The following is an 18,262-nucleotide window of genomic DNA, read 5'->3' as shown; positions in this document are numbered from 1 at the left end:
AATGGCCACTCTACCATAAAGGACTGATTGGTGGAGTGCTGCAGAGATGGTTGTCATTCTGGAAGGTTCTCCCATCTACACAAAGGAACTCTAGAGCTCTGTCAGAGTGACTATCGTGTTCTTGGGCACCTCCCTGACCGAGGCCCTTCTCCCCCGATTGCTCAGTTTGGCCGGGCATCCAGCTCTAGGAAGAGTCTTGGTGGTTCTTCTTCCATTTAAGAATGATGGAGGCCACTGTGTTCTTGGGGACCTTCAATGCTGCAGACATTTTTTGTTACCCTTTCCCAGATCGGTGCCTCTACAGAATCCTGTCTCTGAGCTCTACGGACAATTCCTTCAACCTCATGGCTTGGTTTTTGCTCTGACATGCCCTGTCAACTGTGGGACCTTATATAGACAGGTGTGTGCCTTTCCAAATCATGTCCAATCAATTGAATTTACCACAGGTGGACTCCAAGTTGTAGAAACATCTCAAGGATGATCAATGGAAACAGGATGTAACGGAGCTCAATTTCAAGTCTCATAGCAAATGGTCTGAATACTTACATAAATACTTTTAAAAAATTTGTAATATATTTGCAAAAATGTATAAAAACCGGTTTTTGCTTTGTCACTATGGGGTATTGTGTCGATTAAATGAGGATTCTAAAAAAAAAAAAAAAATCCATTTTAGAATAAGGCTGTAATGTTGCTTTCTTTCGGGTAATTGCTTTCTTTCGGGTCACTGGTTCTAAAGAACCACAGCAAAATCAAAAACTCTTCACAGTGTCAACTGAAGCCAGTGACGGCCTTAGCCGTACCCCGTAGCTCTGCAGCAGTCACACTTCTCACTTCCTACCGTGATAACGCTTACCCATGTTGTGCAGCACCCGGTCCCTCTCCAGCTGTGTGTCTCTGATCTTGCTCTGCAGCATCATCAGTTTCTGTTCGTACTGCTGTTTGAGCGTGTGCAGACGGCGCTGGCTGTTCTCCAGTTCATCTATCAGCTTCTGCTTGATGGCGATCTCACACGTGATGTTGGCCAGGTCCGCCTGGAAGTTCTCTGGCGGGTGAAGTACATTCACATGGGTTTCACATAGACAGACATATTTAGTAGCTCTCAACACAGTGATGTTGGCCAGGTCCGCCTGGAAGTTCTCTGGCTGTAGTATAGTAAACATGGTGGCATATACTTTACAGTAGCTGTTACACATCCTTTAAAATAAAACATATTGCCTTTATTCAACCAGGTAAGTTAATGAAACAAATTTCTCTATCAAAAAACAAATGTCTCATTTTGCAAGAATGTTAGTTCCTTGATGCTGCAGGGAGTCTCTAAAATAGATAGCACTTCAATGTTTTTGTCTTACAACAAATCAATGAGTACATTTACCTGCACACTAATAATTTGATATTAAACTGATTATGGCAGTAGGCTGAGTATGACATTAGTCATGTAAACAACTTACTCTGATTATCTTAAATCAGTGTAAGGTCATGATCAAAGTAAGCATACGCTGATTAAAACCCCTGGTTTTCTGAGCAATCTTTCAAACTATTAATACATGTAAAAAGCTTAAATTGGCGTTCCAGCAAAGTATTTGATCTGAGTATGTGACAGCACCGGGTAGCACCAGCCTCCCTCTTAAGCTCAAGTAAAGTGAGTTCTGAAAAACTTAAAAGTATACATCTTAGAAATAGTTTACATACACATTTTATAATGTCCGTGGTAGAACGTTTATTTTGATTGGTGATTTTCTGCATTTATTTAAGTCCCATCAGGTAGCCTGATTTCAGATGTGTCCATGGAAACAGGTCTATTAGGGAAATTGTTTTTGCAAAGCATGTACAGGTTTTAAACAAAACTATTATATTCATCTGACTGTCCACAATAATCGTATTATTGTGTGCATGTAACCCTACTCACTGACTAAAACATGGAGAGCCATGTCCCTTCTATACATGCTATTTCTACGATTTGGCTATTTTACCTTTCTCATCTGACTCAGAGTCTGAATCATCAGAGCTCTCCTCCACATCCATCTCCTCCTCTTCCTCCTCCTCATCTTCCTCATCCTCATGGTCACTCCCATCCTGAGGTCACAAACAAAAATAGAATAGAAAATTATCTAGTGTCAGCAAAACACTTCTCTTAATCCTGAGATATCATTGGACTAATAGGTTGTCAAATATACCATCTCAGGCTCGTCATTGGACCGCTCAGTCAGCTCTTTTTCCATCCCTTGGTCTTGGTCATTGTCGGGGACTTCTTCCTTGACGACACTAGTCGGGGAGAACAGAGAGGCAGGGTGAGACAACATTGAACTGAGCAGACCAAAGGTTCAATAGTATTTATTTTCTAGAGGGGGAAAAAGACAACCGAAAGCATAATAGCATGACAGAATATGCAGCAGCACAAAAAAAGTAAGTACTGTAATTATCTGTAAAGGAATCCGTTTTTTTAGTATCTTCCAAAATAAAGGGTGTTAAAAAGGCTAGAGGTAAGGCCATTGGTGGTGCATGAAAACAGAACCAATAGCATTGTTTCCATCATATCAGCAAGTCGGGGTGAACAAACAAGTGAGCACAGAAAGAACTGAAGTTTTCCTTCTGGTGTGTCAACTGCCTGCTAAACAAAACAAAATGGCGGTTTAGAAGAAGCGAGGGATGGGAGTGGCAATGTGGTAAAGGGAAGGGGGAACCTGTGACAAACCTGCCATCCTCCTCCTCTACAAGCTCCTCCCTCTCTCTCTCTTCCAGCAGCTGCTGGAGCCTTCAGGGAAAGGTAAGGGTCGAAGGTCACAGGGGAGAGGTGACAAGGAAGGAACGAAGGAAGGAAAGAAATCAGGAAGTACAGAGAATTGGAAGGAAGAGAAGTCATAGGGAGAAACAAACTGTTACTCACCATGGCAACACATTGAGGATATACTGTACAATAACTGCCAGTGTAGTAGAGTTTGTTTTTTCCAAAACAAGAAAATAATAATTTGGTTCCACAACCACCATCTCTTTTTACCTCTTCTTCTTCTTCCTCTCCTTCTTCTTGAGTTTCTCCAGATCTTTCTTGGCCATCTCGATGATGTCGGAGGCCTCCTTCTCGGGGGCCAGGAGAGCAGGGGAGAAGGTTCCGGGGTAGAAGGACTGGCGTGAGGAGGCACGGGACAGGTTCTTACGCAGGTTTTCATTCATAGACTCACTTTCCAGGAGTTTGGCCCTAGGGGGAGGAGGGGGGTAACAGTAAAGCTTATTGACAAATTGAAATGACAAATGAAAGGTATTAATCTTAATATAGGGGAGACATTTACTTACCTGAGGTCCTCTATCTCTTTGATATAGCTCCGGATCATGTTCCCAATCTCTTCACTGCCCTCACCTGAATAAACAAAACACGAAAACCTTAGGAAACATACTTACACACACACACACACACACACACACACACACACACTTATGAACTGTTTAAGACGTGAGGGGATTGGCACAGACATATCGACACATTCGAAAACCCACACCTCACATTCCCTCATCTCTCACAGGAGACATACACACACCCCACTCACCTGCCCTGGCGAGGACCTGGTTGGCCTGGTCACTGAGGTACTGTGTGAGTCTGGCCCTCTGGGCGTCAATGGTCTCCTGCATGGCTTTGACCCTGATCCTCAGGTTGCTGTTCTCAGTCTGCAGCATGGTGTTTTCATGGACCATGTCGTTGATGCTCTCCATACCATCCTCTCCCACCATACGCTTACCCTACCAGAGGAAAATGGGTTTAGATCAAATTATAATTCACTAACGGGAAACTATTTTTCATATACTCCCCGTTTTATTTTTTATCCAGTTTTTCTCATCTAATTTACTTTCTCACTCCTCTCTATCCATACCCCCCCTCTCTTAGCCTCTCTCCCTCCGTGTCACAATATGTGACCCTTTCCTCAACTCTTAACTATGCCCAACAAAACACGCACTTTTGGTCATGTAGTGTAAGTGCACCACATAATTTTGCTCTCTCTCCCTCTCGCCTCCCCCCTCTCTCTCCCTCCCCATCTCTCTCTCTTCCCCCTCTCCCCCCCCACATTTCTCTCTCTCCCCTCCCCTCCCCACATCTCTCTCCCCTCCCCACATCTCTCTCCCCTCCCCACATCTCTATCACTCTCCCCCCTTCTCCCTTCATCCCTCTCCCCACATCTCTCTCGCTCCCCCTCCCCACATCTCTCTCGCTCCCCCTCCCCACATATCTCTCTCGCTCCCCCTCCCCACATATCTCTCTCGCTCCCCCTCCCCACATATCTCTCTCGCTCCCCCTCCCCACATATCTCTCTCGCTCCCCCTCCCCACATCTCTCTCTCGCTCCCCCTCCCCACATCTCTCTCGCTCCCCCTCCCCACATCTCTCTCTCTCTCCCCACATCTCTCTCTCTCCCCCTCCCCACATCTCCATCACTCCATCTCCCATCTCCACATCCCTCTATCCATCCCCCTCCACCCCCTTATCCCTCCCTCCCTCCCCCTTCCCTTCCCATCCCTCCCTGTCTCTTACGGTCCTGTACTCTATCAGTTCCATCTGTAGCCTGGCGATTTCTGTCCTGAGAGCAGAGATCTGCTGGGAGGCCTTGTCCTGGTTCACCATCACCTTGTTCTTAATGTTCCTGGCTCTGTTAGCGTACTTCAAGGCGTTCAGAGTCTCCATGAAGTCCCGGTCAGACGGACTGATGCAGGCTATCATCATCGTTTGGCTGAGGGTAATGGGATAATTCAAATTAACATGGGTTCCTCACTGTATGCATTCAACAACATAACAGCTTTGCCTTGGCAAGCCAATGACAAGTGGGCTGAACAAGAAACAGACTGACACCTCAAAGCTGACTTTTAATATGTACAATTTGTATTGATTGACAAAATGCATTTAGTTTGACATGCACATCATACCAGATTACTATGACAACAATGCTTATAGAGAGGGGGAGAAAGGCCAGACCAATGGCAAACAGACCTGTTTCCACCTAGAGAGTCCTGTAGGAGCCGGGTGAGTTTGGAGTCTCTGTAGGGCACGTGCGTGGATCGCTTGCTCCTGTCTCCCAAAGCACTAATTACATTCCCCAGAGCAAGCTGCAGTTTGGAGGAGTTGACCAAAAAACACAACTCAGAAAAACAGACATTGAAAGGTATTTTCAGAAAGATTCTCATTCGAGGAGTCTACTTGTGTTCATACTGGGCTGTCACGATTTCACAGTATTTGCAAGGTACTGCTTTTAACCACTAGATGGCTCTTTAAGGTTAAGAAATACAATGCTGACTCTTTTTAAAGGACTCATCTGACATATAATATTCCTATATTGTATTTTGACCAGATCCCTATAGTGTGTTAGGGAAAGGGTGGGTCAGAAGCTGCATACTACTATAGGGAATAGGGTCCATTTGAGCCACAGCAAAACTCTCACCAGTCCACAGTTGATGGAGATTCCCTCCTTAGCTCGGTCTCCTGTAGCACCGGTTCTCTTCAGCCTTTCAGAACCGGCCAGGTCCACAAAGTGAAACTTGGCGGTCAGTGTCTCATACTCTTCCATCTCTGAGTTGCCGTTAGCAATCCTGTTGTCAGTCTCGTTGTTGTCTGTCTCGTTGTTGTCTGTCTCGTTGTTGTCTTTCTGTGAGGTAGAAATAACAGGCGGCAGGTAGCTTAGAGGATAAGTGCATTGGGCCAGAAACCAAAAGTTTCTGGTTCGAATCCCAGAGTCGACTAGGTGAAGAATCGGTCAACGTGCCCTTCAGCACGGCACTTAACCCTAATTGCTAATGTAAGTCGCTCTGGATAAGAGCATTGGCTAAATGATCAAAGTGTACATGTAAATAACACCAAGATGGATGCCTTTGTTTCAGTACCACAAATCAAAAGCACTGTCCATGCCATTAGTGTAATGTAACTTAGAATGCCAGTACCATAAACATAGAATGCCAGTACCATAAACATAGAATGCCAGTACCATAAACATAGAATGCCAGTACCATAAACATAGAATGCCAGTACCATAAACATAGAATGCCAGTCCCATAAACATAGAATGTCAGTAATAAGAGCACTTTCTGTTAGAGGTTGACTGATTATGATTTTTCAGCGGCAATAACGATTATTGGAGGACCAAAAAAAGAGGATACCGATTAAATCGTACGATTTTTATATATACACAAACACACACACACACACACACATATACATATATATATATATATATATATATATATATATATATATATATTTGTAATAATGACAATTACAACAATACTGAATGAACAATTAACCCTTTTATTTTAACTTAATATAATACATAAAATCTATTTAGTCTCAAATAAATAATGAAATATGTTCAATTTGCTTTTTTTTATTTATTTTTTATTTATTTTACCTTTATTTAACCAGGTAGGCAAGTTGAGAACAAGTTCTCATTTACAATTGCGACCTGGCCAAGATAAAGCAAAGCAGTTCGACAGATACAACAACACAGAGTTACACATGGAGTAAAACAAACATACAGTCAATAATAAAGTATAAACAAGTCTATATACAATGTGAGCAAATGAGGTGAGAAGGGAGGTAAAGGCAAAAAAAGGCCTTGGTGGCAAGGTAAATACAATATAGCAAGTAAAACACTGGAATGGTAGTTTTGCAATGGAAGAATGCGCAAAGTAGAAATAAAAATAATGGGGTGCAAAGGAGCAAAATAAATAAATAAATTAAATACAGTTGGGAAAGAGGTAGTTGATAGGGCTAAATTATATGTGGGCTATGTACAGGTGCAGTAATCTGTGAGCTGCTCTGACAGTTGGTGCTTAAAGCTAGTGAGGGAGATAAGAGTTTCCAGTTTCAGAGATTTTTGTAGTTCGTTCCAGTCATTGGCAGCAGAGAACTGGAAAGAGAGGCGGCCAAAGAAAGAATTGGTTTTGGGGGTGACTAGAGAGATATACCTGCTGGAGCGTGTGCTACAGGTGGGAGATGCTATGGTGACCAGCGAGCTGAGATAAGGGGGGACTTTACCTAGCAGGGTCTTGTAGATGACATGGAGCCAGTGGGTTTGGCGACGAGTATGAAGCGAGGGCCAGCCAACGAGAGCGTACAGGTCGCAATGGTGGGTAGTGTATGGGGCTTTGGTGACAAAACGGATTGCACTGTGATAGACTGCATCCAGTTTGTTGAGTAGGGTATTGGAGGCTATTTTGTAAATTACATCGCCAAAGTCGAGGATTGGTAGGATGGTCAGTTTTACAAGGGTATGTTTGGCAGCATGAGTGAAGGATGCTTTGTTGCGAAATAGGAAGCCAATTCTAGATTTAACTTTGGATTGGAGATGTTTGATATGGGTCTGGAAGGAGAGTTTACAGTCTAACCAGACACCTAAGTATTTGTAGTTGTCCACGTATTCTAAGTCAGAGCCGTCCAGAGTAGTGATGTTGGACAGGCGGGTAGGTGCAGGTAGTGATCGGTTGAAGAGCATGCATTTAGTTTAAATAATTTTAAATAATAAATAACTTTAAATAATGCTAAAACACAGTGTTGGAGAAGAAAGTAAAAGTGCAATATGTGCCATGTAAAAAAACGAATGTTTAAGTTCCTTGCTCAGAACATGAGAACATATGGAGGCTGGTGGTTCAATATTCCCAGTTCTTCAATATTCCCAGTTAAGAAGTTTTAGGTTATAGTTATTATAGGAATTATGACGCGTTGACTATTTCTCTCTATACCATTTGTATTTCATATACCTTTGACTATTGGATGTTCTTAAAGTCAAAATATTGCTGCTACATTGCACAACCTTCAATGTTATGTCATAATTATGTTAAATTCTGGCAAATTAATTACGGTCTGTGTTAGGAAGAAACACAGTTTGCAACGAGCCAGGCGGCCCAAACTGCTGCATATAACTGGACTCTGCTGGCACTGAACGCAAGAGAAGTGACACAATTTCCCTAGTTTAATATTACCTGCTAACATGCATTTACTTTAACTAAATATGTAGTTTAAAAAATATATACTTCTGTGTATTGATTTTAAGAAAGGCCTTGATGTTTATGGTTAGGTACATTTGTGCAACGAATGTGCTTTTTCGCGAATGCGCTTTTGTTAAATCATTACAAGTTGAAGTAGGCTGTGATTCGATGATAAATTAACAGGCACCGCATTGATTATATGCAACGTAGGACAAGCTAGTTAAACTAGTAATATCATCAACCATGTGTAGCCAACTAGTGATATATGTGAAGATTGATTGTTTTCTATAAGATACAGTGTCTTGCGAAAGTATTCGGCCCCCTTGAACTTTGCGACCTTTTGCCACATTTCAGGCTTCAAACATAAAGATATAAAACTGTATTTTTTTGTGAAGAATCAACAACAAGTGGGACACAATCATGAAGTGGAAAGACATTTATTGGATATTTCAAACTTTTTTAACAAATCAAAAACTGAAAAATTGGGCGTGCAAAATTATTCAGCCCCTTTACTTTCAGTGCAACAAACTCTCTCCAGAAGTTCAGTGAGGATCTCTGAATGATCCAATGTTGACCTAAATGACTAATGATGATAAATACAATCCACCTGTGTGTAATCAAGTCTCTGTATGAATGCACCTGCACTGTGATAGTCTCAGAGGTCCGTTAAAAGCGCAGAGAGCATCATGAAGAACAAGGAACACACCAGGCAGGTCCGAGATACTGTTGTGAAGAAGTTTAAAGCCGGATTTGGATACAAAAAGATTTCCCAAGCTTTAAACATCCCAAGGAGCACTGTGCAAGCGATAATATTGAAATGGAAGGAGTATCAGACCTCTGCAAATCTACCAAGACCTGGCCGTCCCTCTAAACTTTCAGCTCACACAAGGAGAAGACTGATCAGAGATGCAGCCAAGAGGCCCATGATCACTCTGGATGAACTGCAGAGATATACAGCTGAGGTGGGAGACTCTGTCCATAGGACAACAATCAGTCGTATATTGCACAAATCTGGCCTTTATGGAAGAGTGGCAAGAAGAAAGCCATTTCTTAAAGATATCCATAAAAAGTGTTGTTTAAAGTTTGCCACAAGCCACCTGGGAGACACACCAAACATGTGGAAGAAGGTGCTCTGGTCAGAAGAAACCAAAATTGAACTTTTTTGCAACAATGCAAAACGTTATGTTTGGCGTAAAAGCAACACAGCCTCATCACCCTGAACACACCATCCCCACTGTCAAACATGGTGGTGGCAGCATCATGGTTTGGGCCTGCTTTTCTTCAGCAGGGACAGGGAAGATGGTTAAAATTGATGGGAAGATGGATGGAGCCAAATACAGGACCATTCTGGAAGAAAACCTGATGGAGTCTGCAAAAGACCTGAGACTGGGACGGAGATTTGTCTTCCAACAAGACAATGATCCAAAACATAAAGCAAAATCTACAATGGAATGGTTCAAAAATAAACATATCCAGGTGTTAGAATGGCCAAGTCAAAGACCAGACCTGAATCCAATCGAGAATCTGTGGAAAGAACTGAAAACTGCTGTTCACAAATGCTCTCCATCCAACCTCACTGAGCTCGAGCTGTTTTGCAAGAAGGAATGGGAAAAAATGTCAGTCTCTCGATGTGCAAAACTGATAGAGACATACCCCAAGCGACTTACAGCTGTAATCGCAGCAAAAGGTGGCGCTACAAAGTATTAACTTAAGGGGGCTGAATAATTTTGCACGCCCAATTTTTCAGTTTTTGATTTGTTAAAAAAGTTTGAAATATCCAATAAATGTCGTTCCACATCATGATTGTGTTGTTGTTGTTGATTCTTCACAAAAAAATACAGTTTTATATCTTTATGTTTGAAGCCTGAAATGTGGCAAAAGGTCGCAAAGTTCAAGGGGGCCGAATACTTTCGCAAGGCACTGTAAGTTTAATCCTAGCCAGCAACTTACCTTGGCTCCTTGCTGCACTCGTGTAACAGGTGGTCAGCCTGCCACGCAGTCTCCTCGTGGTTTGAAATGTAATCGGCGTCCAAAAAGGCTGATTACCGATTGTTATGAAAACTTGAAATCGGCAATAATTAAATCAGCCATGCCGATGTCGGTCGACCTCTACTTTCTATATGTCATTCACATTAAACTAGCATAATAGGACATGATAGCGTAGGAGCAGCTGAGCAGCTATATGATTTCTGTAAAATGTCAAGGTTAGGAGTAACTCCAGTCACTGTCATAGCATGTCGTAACAGTGTCGTAACACGTGACAAGAGTCGCCTCATAGCAATGAAAGAGTAGATACGGAATAAGATAGGAGTTGGAAAGACAGCACAAAGGGACGGGCCCTCGGGCTAATGAATAATCTGCTCTTGTACGTACATTGTCGGATGCACAGACTCTGACTTGGCACAGGTGAATGGTGAAGATGGCATGAGAGCGGGAGCTCTGGACGTTCATCTGGGTGCTGGCGGTGGTTCGACACAGAGCACCCAGCTTCAGACACTGCATCATCTGGGTGAGGAGACAGAGACGAGATTGTAAATGATCTTTTATGCGGTAACATGTCCAGTGTTATTCCTGTTTTTAAAGTCCTACATTGTATGTACACAGCCATACATTTCTTCTGGACCCCCAGACTATACATCCCAATGCACACACCTCTGCCTCGGAGGCTACCGTCCGTGTGGTCACCCCTACTGTGTAGATTCCTCCATTAGCGTCCTCGTGGATTTTTATGTGGGATTTCTGCGCCCGAGCTTCCAGGTCCCGTGTAGAGTCAAACAGATCCAGCACCTCCTCATTGTAAAGCTTAACCAGGGGACATACAGAAATACAATATTACAGTCTTATTTGTTACCGTTCTGAATTCAGCACGGTGAAATTCTATGGAAATATCACACCTAACAGTATGTTTATATCCTATGCCAGAGTTCTGATATCACAACTGTGCATAATCACATCTGATTATGTTATAGAGAGAGACAGACAGCCGGACGACGCTGGGACCAAATGGGTCTCCCAATCACAGCCAGCTTTGACACAGCCTGGGATCGAACCCGAGTCTGTAGTGACACCTCAAGCAATGTGATGCAGTGCCTTAGACCGCTGCGCCACTCGGGAGGCAGCAAGAATGACCTTTCTACGACAGTAGCTTAGTGTTAGTGGCGAAGGTCCTAGTGGCTAAGGTCCAGAGCAGTATATATTCTAAATAAATGGCTCTGCCAGTGCCTAGTTTTATGGAAGGGGAGTGAACAAGTAACAACATTTATTTTGGTTGATTTGTTGAACTTCCTGTTGCCAGTCCACATGCTACTGATAGAGTACCCAAATGATGTGTTACCCATTTCTATAGTCATTCCCATCTCTGGTTGTTATAAGAGGCTATGTGGGATAAACCTAAGATACAAACAAAACATCTGGTTTTCCATGTATTATGGTAGAGTATAAGTTTTAAAGCTGCTAAATGCTAATACTGTTATGCCAAAATATGTAGATATTTTAAATGGCCGCCAATAGCAAGCTAGCAGATACCCATAGACTTCCAGTCATTGCGCTAACCCTTGTTAGCAATTGTGCTAGTGCTAGATAGAAACTTCCTTCAAACTGCACGCAGAGACATAAAAATGTCATCCAAAGTTAATTTGACTCTGGGGAAGTAGATAAAGGGCAAAAATTACGAAGTATCCCTTTAATGTGTGCATTTAAACAGTGAGTTATTTGTTTGTGCTGATAATCGATCCGTTTGTTTTCTCTGTGGACATAGAATTAGTATTGGTAGAATGGACATTCCCATTCACTGTTCTGAGGCAGCTGGAGTGATCATTGCTTACAATATTGGGTAGATTTAGCAAAATCCTGTTGATTTTCCGGCCATATCCTTTCTACTAACTCTATTTCTATGACAGACACAGTATATTACTCTGTCATAAAAAGGAGTAGACTAAGTCTGTCCTCATGAGGCTTCTGTCAGTATGACAAGCAAACACAACTGTGCAGTCATCCCGTGTTAACCCTTGCCACCCCAAACCGTGACCCTAACAAACCTGCTCCCACCCGCTGACAGCTGTCCACTGTCAACAGTCTGAGAAACGTGTGTAGGAGACTAGAGATGGGAGCTAGTTAAATTGTGCCGTGTCAACACATAGACTGATGCTGGCGCTACGTAATCCTGGGGTTCTTGGTTACAAGAACCCCATTCTACTGGTAAATATGTTATAGAGTGAGGTTAAGCGATAGAGACATAACCACACGCTCAGACACAGAGGATTACCAAAAATAATACACAAACAGCCATGTCAGGCTTACGTAGTGCCAGCCTACGGTTGATGTATTATTTGAAGTAATCCTCTGTGTCGGAGAGTGTGGTTTTGTCCCTAGCTCACTCTATAACATATTTACAAGTAGAATGTTACCTATATTCCCTGCCTCTGTGTCTCCTCTGTGTCTCCGTAGTCCATACCTCCAGGAACTGTGCGTTGATCTTGAACTCAGGAACGGGTCGTCCCTGCTCTTTAGCGGTCTGCTGGCGCTCCTCAATGCCCCTGAAGAGGTGGCTGACCGCCCGGGGTATGATGCCCAGCTCCTCTTCCCCGATATTAACATCAAACCCTGTACCCATGGTGTAGGTCTTACCTGACCCCGTCTATAGGAGGAGGAAGAGGAAGATGAAGGACGGAAAAGGGGAAGAAAAAAGGAGGATAAGATGGGGTGGCAGACAAGAGAGAGGGGGAGAGAAAGAGGGGAGGATGAGAGAGGAGCAGGAATGGAAAGAGGAGGAAGGGAGAGAGGGGGAGGAGGGAGCAAAGATAAGGACGAGGAAAGGAGGGGGAATGGGGGAGGGGATGAGCAAGGAGAGAGATAACGAGATTAATTTATTCAACTTAATGAATTAATTGAAGTTTCATTTAAATCTGCTGTGCTTATAACGAAGTGGGAAGAACCCCAGGATTCTGCTGACTGGGTCAAACTGTTGGGACTGTGTTAAAGATGAATTAGTCCAGCACAGACTAGACAGACACATATCCTACCAAATGTCTCTAGTCTGAGTAAAAACACAGGGTAAAACTGAACCAGGCGACCGAGAGCCAGGGCCAACATCTGTACAGTATGGTAGAGAGACAGACAAGAAGTAGGTCACCAGTCACTGCAGCAGTGGTGGTGTGGAACAGATGGGTGGGGGGGAGAGGAGTTCACATAAAAACATTAATGAATATCTTAAGAGTTGTGCAGGCCTACTTAACTGCATCACTTAAGACCCACCAGCATTGAAATCCCCTCCCATCAAACAGACTTTAGTTCTAGGAAGCCCCTATGAGAGAGAGAGGCTCAGCCGCCAAACTGCATGAGGAGTAAGAACTGTTGAATAGGAAAAGAGAGGGAGAGGGATAGAGTGTGTGCTTTAGTGGTGCTACTACAGATTCAGAGAGCTTTGTGAGGGCTAGCAATGACAGAAGCACCTCCAATACTCTCAGAAACCTTTTATAAAAACTAGAGGTCGACCGATTAATCGGAATAGCCGATTAACTAGGGCCGATTTCAAGTTTTCATAACAATCGGAAACCGATTTGGCCGAATTTTTAATTTTTTAAATTTTTTAAAACACCTTTATTTAACTAGGCAAGTCAGTTAAGAACACATTCTTATTTTCAATGACGGCCTAGGAACGGTGGGTTAACTGCCTTGTTCAGGGGCAGAACGACAGATTTTTACCTTGTCAGCTCGGGGATTCGTTTTTGCAACCTTACAGTTACTAGTCCAACGCTCTAACCACCTGCCTTACATTGCACTCCATGAGGATCCTGCATGGCAGGCTGACTACTTGTTACGTGAGGGCAGCAAGAAGCCAAGGTAAGTTGCTAGCTAGCATTAAACTTATCTTATAAAAAACAATCAATCTTAACATAATCACTAATTAACTATACATGGTTGATGATATTACTAGTTTATCTAGCGTGTCCTGCGTTGCATATAATCGATGCGGTGCCTGTTAATTTCTTATCGAATCACAGCCTACTTCGCCAAACGGGTGATGATTTAGCACTGTCGTTGCACCAAACCTAACCATAAACATCAATGCCTTTCTTTAAAATCAATACACAAGTATATGGTTTTAAACCTGCATATTTAGTTAATATTGCCTGCTAATATAAATTTCTTATAATTAGGGAAATTGTGTCACTCATCTTGCGTTCCGTGCAAGCAGTATATGCAGCAGTTTGGGCCGCCTGGCTCGTTGTGTACTGTGTGAAGTTAATTTATTCCTAACAAAGACCGTAATTAATTTGCCAGAATTGTACATAATTATGACATAACATTGAAGGTTGTACAATGTAACAGCAATATTTAGACTTAGGGATGCCACCCGTTAGATAAAATACGGAACGGTTCCGTATTTCACTGAAAGAATAACCGTTTTATTTTTGAAATTATAGTTTCCGGATTTGACCATATCAATGACCAAAGGCTCGTATTTCTGTGTGTTATTATGTTATAATTAAGTCTATAATTTGATAGAGCAGTCTGACTGAGCGATGGTAGGCAGCAGCAGGCTCGTAAGCATTCATTCAAACAGCACTTTGGTGTGTTTGACAGCAGCTCTTCGCTGTGCTTCAAGCATTGAGCTGTTTATGACTTCAAGCCCATCAACTCCCGAGATTAGGCTGGTGTAACCGATGTGAAATGGCTAGCTAGTTAGCAGGGTGCACGCTAATAGCGTTTCAAATCGGTGACGTCACTTGCTTCACAGTAGGGATGGTGCTTAGAGTAGTTGTTCCACTTGCTCTGCAAGGGCCGCGGCTTTTGTGGAGCGATGGGTAACGATGCTTCGAGGGTGGCTGTTGTCGATGTGTTCCTGGTTCGAGCCCAGGTAGGGGCGAGGAGAGCGACGGAAGCTATAATGTTACACTGGCTATACTAAAGTGCCTATAAGAACATCCAATAGTCAAAGGTATATGAAATACAAATGGTATAATAGAGAGAAATAGTCCTATAATTCTTATAATAACTACAACCTAAAACTTCTTACCTGGGAATATTGAAGACTCATGTTAAAAGTTACCACCAACTTTCATTTGTTCTCATGTTCTGAGCAAGGAACTAAAACGTTAGCTTTCTTACATGGCACATATTGCACTTTTACTTTCTTCTCCAACACTTTGTTTTTGCATTATTTAAACCAAATTGAACATGTTTCATTATTTGGGGCTAAATGGATTTTTATTGATGTTAAGGTAAAAGAAAAGTGTTCATTTAGTATTGTTGTAATTGTCATTATTACAAATAAATAAATGAAATAAAAATTTGGCCGATTAATCGGTATCGGCTTTTTTGGGTCCTCCAATAATCGGTATCGGCGTTGAAAGATCATAATCGGTCGACCTCTAATAAAAACTATATAAGCACTCCAAGAGCTAAAAAGCATTCAACAAAAATACTGAATATATACATTTAAAGAATATTGGAGGGGTCAATGAGTTTTCAGGACCGCACACAGGATTATCATACCAGTTCAGTCTGAGTCCTGATCAAACAGACGTTTTACATTACACAATTACCAGCCTTACAATGTCAGGCACAGTGCAAACTAGTGGAATATGGCTGGAATAACTGCTTTAGCCTACTGCATACTGTAGATAGGGCCCAGAGTTTTCCCAGGTCATTTGACCCCTGGGCTATACACAAGAGATCTGTCCTTCAACCCAAATATCAACACTTTGTGACCCCGGAGCCCCAGGTGTCAGTCAAGACAGGGCTGTGTAGAGACTTGCCTGGCCATAGGCAAAAATGGTGGCGTTGTATCCTTCGAAGCAGCCCTCGATCAGCTTCTCAGTGCAGCTAGCGTAGATGCTGTCCTGACAGGAGTCCATGTCGAACACATAGTCGTAAGTAAAGGCCTTGTCTTTACCCAGCATCACCTGGGGCTCCCCTGGGGTCACAAACGTACAGATGTGACATCCCTCAATCTTTTCCCGGGCCAGTTGAGGACGAATCCTGGGGGAGATAGAGAGAAACAATGTCATTCAGTCAACAAGAGACAAACATACTGTAATTGGCCTAAAACCTACAGTACATTTGAAAAGTATTCAGACTCCTTAACTTTTTCCAAATTGTTACATTACCGCCTTATTCTAAACTGGATGCAATATTTTTCTCTCTCATCAATCTACACACAATACCCTATAATGACAAAGCAAAAAAAGGGTTTTTGAAATGTTTGCTCATTTATATACAGTACCCCTTCAAAAGTTTGGACTCACCTACTCATTCAAGGGTTTTATTTTTTACTATTATCTACATTGTAGAATAATAGTGATGACATCAAAACTATTAAATAACATGTACGGAATCATGTAGTAACCAAAAAAAGTGTTAAACAGATCAATATATATTTGAGATTTGAGATTCTCCAATCTAGCCACCATTTGCCTTGACAGCTTTGCACATTCTTATGTAAATGTGATATTCCTGTTTTTTATTATTATGTGGTATTGTGTACATTGTTAAGGTAAACACTTTAATCCATTTTAGAATAAGTCTGTAACATAACAAAATAACAAAAGTAATGTGGTCTGAATAGTTTCCGAATGCACTGTATGTAAACGGTATGCTGTTTTTAGTAAGTGTTCAATACGTACAGCAACATACACCACTGTTGATTTATGTTGTTGTAATATTAAAATGTACACTTCAAACAAGGAGTTAACAATGGCATATTACCTTCACTTTCAAGTCTACGAAAAGGCCAGTCTAGCAACAGGAACCGGTCGGACTAAGGCAGGGTTTGAGCAACTTTCTTTAGTTAATTTCCTGCAATTCTGAACATTTTGCCATGGGGCGTAGAAAAATGTTGCCTTTTCAAAAAAAGCAAGTTTGCTGCATTTCTACACATTTTTTGCCATAGGATGGTGGCAAATGTTTGCAGTTTTAAGTATGATAACTGATTATCAATAGGCCCCACCCCGAATGGTAATTCGACCATGCTTACTACAAGTTTAGATAGATGTCCGCTAGACTAACTTACCAATCTAAAATGTTTTGCTGACATTGAGTGACTGCTGATGCACAACCAAATTTTGAAATTGCACCTATTATTCTAAGTTTAGACCCCGACTGAGTTGCCCCCCACAAAAAATACATTGGGTCCGTGGGCCGCCAGTTGCCCATCCCTGGCCTAAAGCATTAGCTCATACGTTAGGTCATAACGCTACCCTGAATCTATGACCCAATACTCTGACTCATAAAACATGCCTGCTGGCTTAACACAGTGCCTTCAGAAAGTATTCATATCCCTTGACTTATTCCAGAGTTCGTTGTTACAGCCTGATTTCAAAATGGATTCAATAAAACTAATTCTCACACATCTACACGCAACACCCCATGTGAAAACATGTTGTTTTTGGAACATTTTGCACATTTATTGAAAATGAAATACAGAAATATCTAATTTACATAAGTATTCACACCCCTGACTCAATACTTTGTAGAAGCGCCTTTGGCAATGATTTCAGCTTTGAGTCGTCTTCGTCTGTATCAGCTTTGCACATCTGAATTTGGGGATTTTCTCCCATTCTTTCTTGCAGATTATCTCAAATTCTGTTAAGTTAGATGGAGTGCGTAGATTTTCAATGGGATTCAAGTCTGGGCTTTGGCTGGGCCACTCAAAGACTTTCACATTCTTGTTCTGAAGCCATTTCAGTGGCTGTATGCATGGGGTCCTTGTCCTGCTGGAACGTAAATCTTTGCCCCAGTCATTTGCACTCTGAAGCAGGTTCTCATCAAAAATGTGCCTTTATTTGGCTCCATTCATTGTTCCTTCTGCTGAAAAGCATCCCCATAGCATGATGCTGCCACCACCATGCTTCACAGTAGGGATGGTGTTTTTTATTTTTTATCTTCATTTAACTAGGTAAGTCAGTTGAGAACAAATTCTTATTTTCAATGATGGCCTAGAAACAGTGGGTTAACTGCCTTCTTTAGGGGCAGAACGACAGATTTTTACCTTGTCAGCTCAGGGATCCGAACCTGCAACCTTTCGGTTACTAGTCCAACGCTCTAACCACTAGGCTACCTGCCGCCCTGTGTTAAACAGGTGATGAGCTGTGCCTGGTTTTTCTACAGACATAGCGCTTTGCATTCAGGCCAAAGAGTAAAATGTTTGTCTCATCTGACAACATAATCTTTTGCTTTATACTTATGTCTTTCACGTGCCTTTTTGCAAACTCCAGTCGTGCTGTCATGTGCCTTTTTCTCAGGCGTGGCTTCCATCTGGCCACTCTCCCATAAATCCCAGATTGGTGAAGTGCTGTAGAGACTGT

The 18,262-nt window shown here is 42.2% G+C and overlaps 1 protein-coding gene across 6 annotated transcripts in view; it reads right to left on the bottom strand.

The window, feature by feature from the left end:
* LOC110502363 (kinesin-like protein KIF21A) overlaps positions 1 to 18,262 on the bottom strand; it is a 79,503-nt gene that overhangs the window by 38,754 nt on the left and 22,487 nt on the right. For 3 of the 6 annotated variants that reach the window (XM_036959025.1, XM_036959034.1, XM_036959027.1), the window contains exons 2-15: positions 15,716 to 15,938; positions 12,409 to 12,591; positions 10,608 to 10,757; positions 10,329 to 10,460; positions 5,417 to 5,620; positions 4,969 to 5,084; positions 4,516 to 4,711; positions 3,540 to 3,729; positions 3,289 to 3,352; positions 2,996 to 3,193; positions 2,693 to 2,752; positions 2,175 to 2,262; positions 1,971 to 2,073; positions 854 to 1,042 (exon numbers count right to left, since the gene is read on the bottom strand). In XM_036959025.1, coding sequence (XP_036814920.1) covers positions 854 to 1,042; positions 1,971 to 2,073; positions 2,175 to 2,262; positions 2,693 to 2,752; positions 2,996 to 3,193; positions 3,289 to 3,352; positions 3,540 to 3,729; positions 4,516 to 4,711; positions 4,969 to 5,084; positions 5,417 to 5,620; positions 10,329 to 10,460; positions 10,608 to 10,757; positions 12,409 to 12,591; positions 15,716 to 15,938 — 2,096 coding nt within the window. The remainder of the gene's footprint in view (positions 1 to 853; positions 1,043 to 1,970; positions 2,074 to 2,174; positions 2,263 to 2,692; positions 2,753 to 2,995; positions 3,194 to 3,288; positions 3,353 to 3,539; positions 3,730 to 4,515; positions 4,712 to 4,968; positions 5,085 to 5,416; positions 5,621 to 10,328; positions 10,461 to 10,607; positions 10,758 to 12,408; positions 12,592 to 15,715; positions 15,939 to 18,262) is intronic. The other 3 variants (XM_036959031.1, XM_036959038.1, XM_036959026.1) reach the window with 2 other exon arrangements.

Source organism: Oncorhynchus mykiss, chromosome 2 (assembly GCF_013265735.2).
Source record: "Oncorhynchus mykiss isolate Arlee chromosome 2, USDA_OmykA_1.1, whole genome shotgun sequence".
NCBI classification, from domain to species: Eukaryota; Metazoa; Chordata; class Actinopteri; order Salmoniformes; family Salmonidae; genus Oncorhynchus; species Oncorhynchus mykiss.
Note: the sequence above shows the minus strand (reverse complement) of the source record. Positions and strands in the feature narration are given on the sequence as shown.